We start from the raw sequence: 11,615 nt of genomic DNA on the forward strand, positions 1-11,615 counted from the left end.
GAAATATAAACAAAACACTACCAAACTGGAATGGAAAAGAGGAAAACGCTCAGTTAATTTATTCTCATTGGGCTGAAGGCAAGGAAGGAATGCAAACTCCAAAGTTTAGGATGAGAAACAAAGAAAAATTATTTCCTCGTTCTCTGTGGCCATACCTTTCAAGACTTCTTCCTGGTTTGTCACAATTCTTGGACAAATACACTTGACCACACCCCCTGACATTGCTCAATGTTTGCTTAAGTGAAAGAGGCTGAGGCAAGCTAAAGGAGGAGTGCTCATTACCCTCTGCTCATCACCCAATAAATAGCCAGATAAGCCCTCGCCATTCTAGAACACCGTTGGAGAGATGAGACAATCTCACGAGCTGCCCCTAGTGGGGTTCCTATTGTTTTCTCTTATTCCAAGGCAACTATGTGAGATCTGTGGTGAGTATGCTTTGAGCTAAAATTACTCCTAGTGTGATAGTCTTCTAAAGGATACTGGCAGAGGTCTTGTGTAGAGTGATATATTCCAGTTCTATATGGGGTTGGACTTTAGGAGTGATGTAAAATGTGACAGGACATGGTGAGAGAGGTAGAAAAGTTCCACAATGTATGCTGTTTTAAGAGGGGTTGTAGATTCAGTGCTAACTTGCCTAACTGTTGTTCCTAGATTCAGATTTTCTCCACCATAACAACCCTACTGAGAAACTGTCTATTCTTCTTCATTTTCAATGACATAATATTCATGATTCTAGAAACTTTTCAAGATCATATAAAGCTATCTTTTGAATTTGAGGTGCAATCTAGTTTTTTTGAAGTTAAACCCGTTGGTTTAGGGTTAACCCCTTGTAACTACACAGAAAAAAATGTTAATAATACCCTTCAGATAATGAAGACTTCTCTCTTGTAACTATTGAGTTTAGATTTTCCAAGCTACACATCTCCTCCCCTCCAACTCTTCCCCGCCCCCCCCCCCAGGGAATGGGTACATGCCCATCATCTCTCCTCTGGGATCCAGATATTTTGTGATTCTATTAAGAAATACTGAGCAAGAAAAAGAAAAACTGGTTCAGGTGTAATTTGACCACTTACTAGCTGAATGATCCAATGTTTCTGAATTTTTTTAGCTTCATTCATAAATTGAGGATAATTAGGGCAAGGTGTTTAAGTAAGTGATGTCATAAAGTCTGGCATAGCTCTGAAGTACATGATTTCTTTTTTGTAAGTCTTTACACTGGAATTGAGCTTAAACCAGTCCAAAGATGACTACATGGTGCTACCTGTGGCTATATCTTCCTGGTATTCTGTAGCCTACAAGAAGAGGACACCACCACAGCAGAGATTTGTGTTCACACAAGTTAAAGCACAAAATCTGCAAACTCTATTTTTCCTTCTTGGCCTGTCATTTCCTCTATTGTATCCTATGAATCAGGGGCCTCTGTGAAGGCTTTGAAGTTCGGGTCATTGTAAAAAATGTGTAACTTTGTGTTTAGTGGCCAGTTGTTGACTGGGAACTGAAACGTTCATTTCAGTGCCAGAAAATCTGCTGAACTGCATGCTTCCACAATATCTCAACCATGACTCAACAATTGGCCAATTGTTCTTGTAACAAACGATGACCTTTCTACAACCACTGATTCAGATCTCCCCACCCCTCTTTTAAAGAGAAAAAGGGTGAAGGGGAGCCTGGCTGGCTCAGTCAGAAAAGCATGGGACTCTTGATCTCAAGGTCATGATTCCAATCCTCACATTTGGCATAGAGAACTCACATTTCCTTAATTCTCTGAGTATAGTAATACCAATAGCTCCTGTTGAGCTAAAAATGATTATATGTATGGTATTTTGCAATTTATTAAGTGATTTCTTGTCCAATATCTATAAAACAGATGTTAACATCCACAGTTTTAAAACCAGTAAACTGAAGGTCAGGAAAGTAATATCTGATGTTTCAGGGGTTCCAGACCCACCTTTGTACCTGTTCCAACCACATAGCTAGTGATCACTGCACAGCTCCATCCTGCCATATTTGTTAATGTCAACCCTCTTCCTACGGTTCTTGTTCCTTAATATTTTCCTAATGTGCATTTCCTCTTTTCCCCCTCTCCTGCCATAGCGGTAAGCAAAACCAGCTATACTGATCTAAACCCTCTGATAAACACGATGATCAATTCAGAATATACCAAAGGAATCCAAGCTGCCAATGTCCTGTTGTCCCTCAGACTTGCTGGGATCCTGAACCAGAACCAAGAACAACAGCTGATCCAACAAGTCAAACGCAATGTGGATTATAAACGTGAGTGCCTATAGCCTCTGGAAGATTTAGAAGACTTACCTATCCATAAGGTTATCTCCAGCAAGAGACCTTCAGAAAATATTGTGTGTCCAAAGTATACCTGCTATATCTATCCTAGCTGTAGAAAATTTGAGGGGACAGAAAAGTCCTCAAAACCTCAATCCTCTGCCACTTTACTGCTAGGCCTTACTTCATTGGGTTCTGAAAAACATTTTCTTTCAAAAGGTCACAAGGAAAAGTAAAATAAATTATAGGTTCTTATCTGCTAATACTGTTATATAAGCTAGCTGCATTTACTTACTGCAGTAAGTAAGTACAGTACTGCATTACTGATGCACTTACACATCAGACAGGGATGTGGCCCATCCGGTATTGCTTACCACAATAGCAAGGGGAAACAGGGAAACAGAGAGGTGGACTGGGTTTGAGTGCAAGCTCCACCCTGTCCTTCATGTCAATACTGAGCCTTAGTTTTCTAACTGAGATAAGAGGGAAAGGAAGCCACCTCCTACCTATCTCACAATATTATGGTAATAATTATGAGAGGACTGAGAATTTTGATATTCTATAAAGCAGAATGTCCAAGTCAATTATTACTATCCTGGAAAGATGGCACCTATTACTATCCTGGAAAGAGATAAAACTCAAAGGTTTTATTATCTATTTTTCTCCTTTTTAAAGTTTTGAAAGGATTGTATGATTCCCAAAACCTCCCCTGGTTTCATGGGAAAGACCAGGATCTAGCTTGCATTTATAAAGCTCTGCTGGAAAAAGCTCTGCTTTGGGAATAAAGAAGTAAACAGTATAATATTGGTGTAGACTAGAGAGAAAAGAAAGATCTGACAGGCAATGTAAATCACAAGAAAGACAGGAGCCCAGAAAAAAAAATCACTAGTATGTACCTTATCCAATTTGAATACTTCTCTTTTCAGCCTCAAATTTAACCTCAGGACAGTTTGCCTTGGGTATACTGGCTTTGGGAACATGCAAAAACCCTGATGCAACGTCTCCAGATTTTCCTGACCTGGTCAGGAAACTAGGAAATAAATTCCAAGCAGAACTTAAAAATATGGGTGAGAATCAAATGTTCAGAGTCTCTGGACAACCTTGTCTTCTCTTCCACTGGTTCAGAACTGAAGGAAGTTTCCCTTCAGTCTTTTCTTCTCTTTGTTCCATTCATCCACATATCTTTGTACATCACTTTCTCTTCTTCCCTCCTCCAATAGGCATCTAAGGTTTTTTTCAAATAGATTCAACTGAGCATTGACTCTAAATCAATACTACATATGATGATGAACATACACACACACACACACACACACACACACAAATTATAGGACACTCTTCTCTTGTTCTCTAGAAGCTTGCCTTTAGACAAATAATGAAATACACCAGAAATCGTTGAGCAACACAAGACATTATGTCATAGATACCAAAGGATACAATACTAGTATAAGAGCTAACAATGACCACAAGTACTTTATCACTGGGAAAAGTAGGCTGACCATGACAGCTGCTAATGAGGTGAATTGTTTTTATTTCAACACCCACACAATATTGATCCTATTTTTCATTAAGCCTCTCTGATCCCAACTTCTTTCAAGATGGCCTCTACACCTACTTATAGTTTGAACACATTACCACTGAAAGTGCAAGAGGCTTAGTGGTGGGAAATTTGTGTTCTAGTCCTAGCCCTGTAACCACCTGAACGTCAGGATAGTATTTTCACCACTTTCGCACTGAATCTCCACAGTTATGAAATAAAGGAGTTGAGTTGAGTTTGGTAACTCTTACCAGCCTTTACATTTCTCAGGTTTGCTGATTCTATGAGTGATCTTCCCCTTCTGTCACTCACCTCTCCTGAAATGTAAATAAGTTCTAATAAAGTAGGAATAGCTTGAAAATTTATTACTCCAGTATTATTTCATGAATAAAGTATTTCTTTCCTCTCTGACAGACAAACACAATGGTAATCCACTGACTAACTACTATCAGCTCAGCCTGGACGTTTTGGCCTTATGTCTGTTCAGGGGGAAATATCCAATCAACAAAGTTGCCGAAATCTTCAATCCTAAAAATGAAAATTTCTATTTTAAGAAACAGTTCTCAGTAGGTGAGTCATTAAATCCAATTCATTTGGCAAATAGGACACCGACAAGTCTTTTCCTTTGACTTTTTGTACCAGTAAGTACTTGGAATTTTTTTTTAAAATCCTCTTTATGCTAGTGTACAGGGAAAATAATTTTCTTTTTGAGAAGAATGGTTATCGAAGAGTATTTAAGCAACTTTCTAGATGTGTTGCATAGTAGAAAGATCTGGTCCTTACCCTACCTCTTCTTTGAGTTATATGACCAATGGATGTTAACTCTTGACTTGAATTTTCCCATCTGTATAATAAGAATAGATTGTGTGAATCCTCATGAGACATTTTAAGAAGTATAAGTATTAGAGAAAGGAAAACAGTAGAAGTCATTTATCTTAACTTTGCCTCTTTCTCTAATTTATTGGGACCACTTGGATGGGGGGGGGCTTACTTAAATAATACTACTTCTCCAGTGACAAGGCCCAATATTTTGATCAATAAAGTCTGTATACCCAAAGGATAGGGACCAGAAATCTTCTCCAGGGTCAGCTTACACATCTAAAAAGAAGTCCCTCTCTAGAAAGCTAGTGGTGTTTCCCAGCCCCTATGCATCCAGGTACACAAGCTCATCTTTCTCCATTGGGCATCAGTATTTCTGGATAATAAGGAGAATATGAGATTTCTCATGCCATTTATATGGGAGAGAGAAGATACCACACCTAGAGAATTCAAGGAGAACTAAGTATTAATACAGAAAAAGACCTTATCGCCCCTTCTTCCAATCTTTTCCTTCATCCACCCCTTTAAGACAGTTTATTGGAAAACAATTCTCTATTTCCTAATCAACATAATGGAAACAATGGAAATTTTCAAAGACATATTTTGTTTGATGTATCATCCTGAATTGTCTCTATTGCTTTGCCAATATGGCTGAGAGATGAAAAAAATGAGACCAGCCAAGATGTAGAAGTTGAAGACTGTTCATGTGTATGCATCTACAAATCCATATGTATTTCTCTGACAAACAGGTGAGCTATTGAGTACAGGTACATGGCAACATATGATAGGGATCTTCAAATATTTGAGTGGTTAGCACTGAAGAGATGATTGCTAGATCTTGAAATCCTTCTCTTGCATCATCGACTAGTGTGACCCATTTTCCCAGTTTGCCCAGATCTATCCCTCTTTTAGCAGTGAAAATCCTACATATCACGAGATCTCTCAGTCCAAGGCAAACTGGGATAGTTGGTCATCCTATTACCAATGTGTTGTTTCCTGGCAGATACTGGTGCAATGGCTGTCTTGGCTCTGACCTGTGTGAACAATACCAAAAATTGGCAGGAAAAAACAGATACAGAGGCTTTAAAAAATATCAGAAGTCATATAAAGTCACTGATAGAGAAGATTCTTTCTCATAAAAAAGAAAATGGTCTCCTTGGAAACATATACAGTACAGGAGAAGCTATGCAGGTAAGTCAGAAGATAAAAGAGGAGACAGAGATGGGAGGCATGAAGGAAATGATGTATTGTATTCTTTCTTACTGGCCTCCTAAGATATTACCCATTCTGATTCCTATACTAACTGACCTTATGTGATTCCTCTTCCCTGACGGAAATGTATCCTCCTCACCTTCAATCCTTACCTTTCCGTGTCCAATGTTTCCATGAAGCTTTTCCTGACTATGATTTTTTTTTAAATTCTAGACTGCACTACAACCTGTTATGTTCTACCAAATTCAATTTTACACTTTACCATATACCACTGTTTGGCATTTGCACTTTACTTCCCAAATTGCATCATTGTTTTCCAAGTAATAAGTGGTAGTGGTAGTAGCATCAACTCACTGATTTACTCAACTTTAAAGGGTAGATACAAGAGATAGAAAGGAAGATTTAGAGAAAAAAAATCACTGAGTCTTTAGTATGAATAGGGGTCTACCAGGCCACTCCAAGAAGAAAGGGCTTTCAAAGGGAGAGAGAACAACAAGGGCAAAGACCCAAGGCATGAAAGAACATAACATATTTTAGGAAGATCAAGGGGTGTTCAACATGACCAGTGCAAGGTCCTTAGTAAAAATTAACAGATGAAGCTAGGGTTGTAAAAAGGGTCCAATCACAGAGGTTGTTTTTATTACTGTTGCTGTTGATGCTGTTGTTTGCATTGCTGAGTTTGGACTAAATATAGCAGTGGTTTCCCGTTCTGGCTGTACATTTGAATCACCCAGAGGAAGTTTTGGAAAACATTAATGTTTAGGCTCCACACCAGCCAGTTAATATAGAAACTTAGAGGTGGGGCATGGGCCTTGGTCATGTTTTTAAACCCTCTATGTGATGTTCATGTGCAGCAGAACTGAGAGCTACTTGCCTACAAGATAGTTTTTAAGAAAAAATGAAATACAATCCTTTTTTAAAAAATATCCTACAAAGGCTTGTTGACTTCTTGGTTAATTTAAAGTTTCCCTAAGAAGCTACAGAGCCATGTCTGTAGGTCCCGCCCATTTTAGTCCTTGTCTTACTCATTCTGATACCCTCCTAGCTTTTCCTACCCAGGGACATTCTGTCCCTTCAACTCAGTTCACATCTGCCACTTGGATAGCTTCTAGTCAAGAACCGATCAGACTCCCCACTGTCAAGCAAAGAATGTCAGACATGTCACCCTAAAACTCAAAGGTCTACCAATCTGACCCAACCTCCTTCTCCAGCCTGTTCTTCCTCTATCACTCTGAGTCTCCCCAGTGTCCTCCCAGGCCAGGAGGAATCCTCTGGGGGTTTTGCCAAAATGCAGAGAGTCTCATCAGAGGCTGGCCATGTCCTGGCCACACCTATTTTAGCATCCTTGATAATTCTGTCCCCTCTGGGGATAGTCCTCCCCTGTTCATGGCACCTACTGAAATGCTGTCACACTTTCAGGAGCTACCTTAAAGATCACCTTCTCCACCAAACCTCTCCAAAGTGTCACTAAAGTTTTACGTGCTCTTCCTCTTCTGAAAGGCCATGGCATTGGATGCTTCTCCTAAGACATTCATCTTAGGGGCTCCTTTATGATTATCTGTCTGTTAACAACGTTTATCAAGTACCTCCTATGTGGCAAGTACTGTTCCAGTGCTGGGGCTACAAGAGTGAATAGGGTAGAGAGAGTCTGTTCTCATGGATGCTATTATCAGTTGTATCATTAAGCAATTCCCCTTATTTGATGTTTCTCTCATTCATTCTTATTCTCTCTCATCCTCTCTCATGCATTAGGCTCTCTTTGTCTCATCAGACGATTACAATGAAAGTGAATGGAATTGCCAACAAACTCTGAGGACAGTGGTCATGGAAATTCATAAAGGAGCATTCCGTATGCCAACTGCTGCAGCTCAAATCTTACCCGCCCTTATGGGAAAGACCTACCTGAATGTTAACAAAACCTCACCTTGTGTCTATGGCTCAGGTAAAGCACTAAAGAGCATAACACCCAGAGCATGTGAGTCTAAGGTATCCTTAGGGACCAAGTGTGACCAGATTAGCCTCTACAGCCTATCAGTTACAAGATAGAAGTCAGTCTTCCATATGTCACCAGTGATTATAACCACCTGAGGACTTAGTCTTAATGAAGTAGCAGGTGTTCTTCATTCAAATATTGATCAACAACGCAGACTTGATTAAGTGATGTCTGTCTCCAAAGGGATGTTTTCTGATGGCTAGATAGAGAGATGTTCTGAGCTTTATTCCCATTCTAAACCAAGTATGGCATGTCTGACTCTCCATTATGCACAAGGAGTGATACTTCAGGGAACTCCTACATCTCTCTGGGAGGAATATGGCAATCTTATAGGGAAATTACAGTCATTTATTCAAACGACTGATTTTTCAACATGGTATGAAAAACTCTGCTTTTGTCTCTGTTATCTCTGTATCTTTTCTTTTATCTCTATTCATTCCTGGTTCAGCCACTTATAGGTTTAGGGACCTCAGACAAAATGTTTAATCTCTAAACTTCAGTGTACTAACATAAAAAATACAAAATATAATAGTATCTCTTGTGGGTTTTTGTAAGGACCGAGTAAGATAATCCATGTAAAATGGTTAGTACAGTGCCTGACACTTAATATGTTTTCAATAAATGTTAAGAAATAAAAAGGCACCCCCAAAAAGGAAGCATTATTTTGTACTGGACCAAAGCAAAAACAAAACCAGGAGCCTCTGTGAGCAACAGGAGATGGGGCCAGTGAATTGCTCAAAGAGCTGGGAATAGAGCTAAACACAGGTATTAACAAGCTGGTGACTATCTCCTCTAGTCACATGAAAGATCTGCCCCTTGGCTGCTGATTCATGCTTCTTGTAGCAAATCCTACACCCCAAAAAATAGAGGAGGCCTGGGACTGGGTTTGGATGGGTATGTAAACCCTAACATCATCTTTATTTTTCTGAATATTAATTCTCTGCTTTACTGTCTCTGCCAGGTAACTTCAACATCTCCACTGTGGAGCCAATAACAGCAACACCTACTCTCACACCCTTACAAATCGAAGTGAATTACTCTGTGGTGATAAACAGTAACACATATTCCATCATGGTCTGTGTGGCAAATGGTTCTGTCTTCCTAAATGTGATGGAAGCAGCTCAGAAAAAAAATGAGACTCTATTTAGGTATGTTTCTATGTAACCTAAGGTGATGGTATTTGGTGATTTTAAATACTCAGTAAAAATACACAAGCACCTGAATCCAAAGTACGTTTGAAACTCTTCTTTATCAGTAATTTTGCTGTCCATCTAAATCTCATGGCAAGGATTTAAGAAAAAAAAAGGTAAGACTTTTCATCTTCTAGCACCCAGTAGGTATTAAATTAATGTTTACCTAATGGGTGAATAAGTCTCAGGGATCTCTCTTCTGTCAGAAAATTTTTTTCAACAAATAGAACCTCTTTGGTCAGTCATTTTGTGTTTAAAACAGTGGTTCATTGTTTTTGAATCACTGACCTCTGACCTCTCTGAAAATCAGATGAGGGGCACTTGGGTGGCTCAGTCAGTTAAGATTTGACTCCTGATTTCGGCTCATCGTTTGGGAGGTTGAGCCCCGCAACTGGCTCTGCACTGACAGCATGGAGCCTCTTTGGATTCTCTCAAACTCTCTCTCTGCCCACCCCCCACCCATGTGTGCACTCTCTCTCTCTCTCTTTCTCAAAATAAATAAATAAATAAATAAACTTAAAAGAAAAGCAGATGATTGCAATCGATGGTCATTCCAGACAGGCGAACATACACATGAAACATGTCATTTAAATCAGAGGTTTCACAAATGCCCTGAAGCCTCTCCTTGCTCCCCCACTTTCAGATTCATGGATCCCTGGATTAAGCTTCCATGGATCATAGAGGTCAAATACTTAAATTAAAATATTGACTTTGCCTCTGAAATATATGGCTCCTTTGACTCCCTAAATCTAATTGACAAGTATTTACTGCGTCTAGTAACAAGATGTAAGATGCCAAAATGTAAGAGAAAATCATGTGTGTGTGTGTGTGTGTGTGTGTGTGTGTGTGTGTGTGTGTAATGTAAATAACTATTATAGAGGTTGTTTCCAAGGGCTCACAGGAAGGCAGAGAAATGTGACCAGGGAACATAAAACAGACACCGGCCATGTCACTTTATAATAAACACAACATGAAATATTAAATCATTCTTTCCTGTTCTTCTTTCCTAAGAGAAATCTCACTAGCTTATGGTGCCTCAAGGACGTGAGGTGAACATTTTCTTCTGCACTTTAGTATCTTCAACAGTTGCTATCTTGGGGCAAAAGATTAGTAGTTGTTGACTTCAGTGTCTCCTATGAAAGGATACACGGGCAGAAACGGCATCATTCCTGTAGTTTAGCATAGATTATGGAGTCCCTGCAGCAGAATCACCAGGAGTGTTTATGACACCCACAGATTCCTAGTCCCTACCCAGACCTACAGAATCAAAGTATCTAAGGACAGGGCCAGGAAATATGCCTTTTTATATAATTGCTTCAAGTGACTGAAGTTTGAGAAATGCCCTTGGAAGGTTTCCTTTGAAAATTCTAAGTTCCCATTACCCATTTACTGTCTCCACAGTTTCACCTGGGAGAATAGCTCATGGGGCCCATACATCACCTCTGTTCAGGGCTTAAGAGCCAACAATAATGACAGAACCTTCTGGGAGCTCCTGAGTAATGGCAAACCACTGGACCAAGGTAAGGGAGTGACAGTTGGGAGTGGCCATGCCTAAATCATCCAGATGTGAGGGTACGAGCTTTTGTGGTGAGTGTGTTGAGGCATTGGGAAAGTGAGATCCGTTATTCTGTGATTTGGTGGTTAAATCATTTGACCCACTTCTCATTCTTCCTTTTCAGGAGCTGGTAGTTACGTTGTACATGAGGGAGAAAATCTGGAGGTTCGTTGGAGCAAATACTAATAAATTCAAACGTTCTTCAGCTGAATCTCATCCTTTTGCAGTGGAATTGCAAGTGGAAAGTGGCTTCATGCCTTCCTTTTCCTTCATCTCAATTTCAATAGGAGAGTCAATAACTGCCCCCTCCCTTCTCTCTTTGCGTGTTCAATAAAAGGTCAACAGCTAACCAAAAAGAGTACATTACAACCATTTCATTTTAAAAGGGGATTATTGATGGGAGAGAAGACCACTGCAGGAAGAGGGAAGTGAAAAGAGATTAGACTAGTGTCTATGTTGAGTTCTACTCAAGGTTCTGGGCAACAGGTAGGAATGGAGATAAGGTTCTAAATCCAATGTGGAAGCAGCAGCAGATGAGATCAAGTAGGCTCGGATGTAAGGGATGAACCAAGTGGACACTGACCTTATAAAGAGAGTAGGTAGGGAGACAAATACTGTGCTGGAGAAAGAGGGAAATGTGAGTCTTACAGATAAAAGGTCAGTCCATAAAGCCTGAGGAATACTATCATCCCCTCACTCAGCTGTCTCCCTTGGATCCCATTTGTTTTTCTCCCACATTTATTTATCTTTTACTCCCCCACTAAAATCACTCTGATATTCATATCATCAAAATACATGTGCAGGAAAAAAATCACCTTTGGTGTTCATTTCAGCAGAATTCACATTTTTTTTAAATCAAAACCCCCACTTCTATTTCATGTAATTAGACTTATACAGAAATTAGAAGGTTAGGTACCAAGTAGTTAATCACCTAATTTCACAGCTATCTGAAGTGGCAATTGTAATATAGCAGTTTATCTATGATACATTCAAGATACGTGATATAATTTATTACTTGCCCATAAGCTA

The 11,615-nt window shown here is 39.5% G+C and overlaps 1 protein-coding gene across 1 annotated transcript; it reads left to right on the top strand.

The window, feature by feature from the left end:
• The first annotated feature begins 299 nt into the window (after positions 1 to 299).
• TCN1 (transcobalamin 1) lies at positions 300 to 10,947 on the top strand. The gene is made up of 9 exons (XM_029957387.1): positions 300 to 425; positions 2,095 to 2,274; positions 3,207 to 3,347; positions 4,232 to 4,387; positions 5,640 to 5,827; positions 7,601 to 7,790; positions 8,803 to 8,989; positions 10,433 to 10,551; positions 10,711 to 10,947. Exons 1-9 carry the CDS (start codon positions 347 to 349, stop codon positions 10,770 to 10,772), a joined length of 1,302 nt encoding a protein of 433 aa, XP_029813247.1. The 5' UTR covers positions 300 to 346; the 3' UTR covers positions 10,773 to 10,947.
• Positions 10,948 to 11,615: the final 668 nt, after the last annotated feature.

Source organism: Suricata suricatta, chromosome 11, assembly GCF_006229205.1.
Source record: "Suricata suricatta isolate VVHF042 chromosome 11, meerkat_22Aug2017_6uvM2_HiC, whole genome shotgun sequence".
Taxonomy (NCBI): domain Eukaryota; kingdom Metazoa; phylum Chordata; class Mammalia; order Carnivora; family Herpestidae; genus Suricata; species Suricata suricatta.

Coding starts and splice junctions, on each gene's coding strand:
- TCN1 (XM_029957387.1), top strand. CDS start 347: ATGAGACAATCTCACGAGCTGCCCCTAGTGGGGTTCCTATTGTTTTCT. Junction 4,388..5,639: donor TAAGAAACAGTTCTCAGTAG/GTGAGTCATTAA, acceptor GTTTCCTGGCAG/ATACTGGTGCAATGGCTGTC. Junction 10,552..10,710: donor TGGCAAACCACTGGACCAAG/GTAAGGGAGTGA, acceptor CTTCCTTTTCAG/GAGCTGGTAGTTACGTTGTA.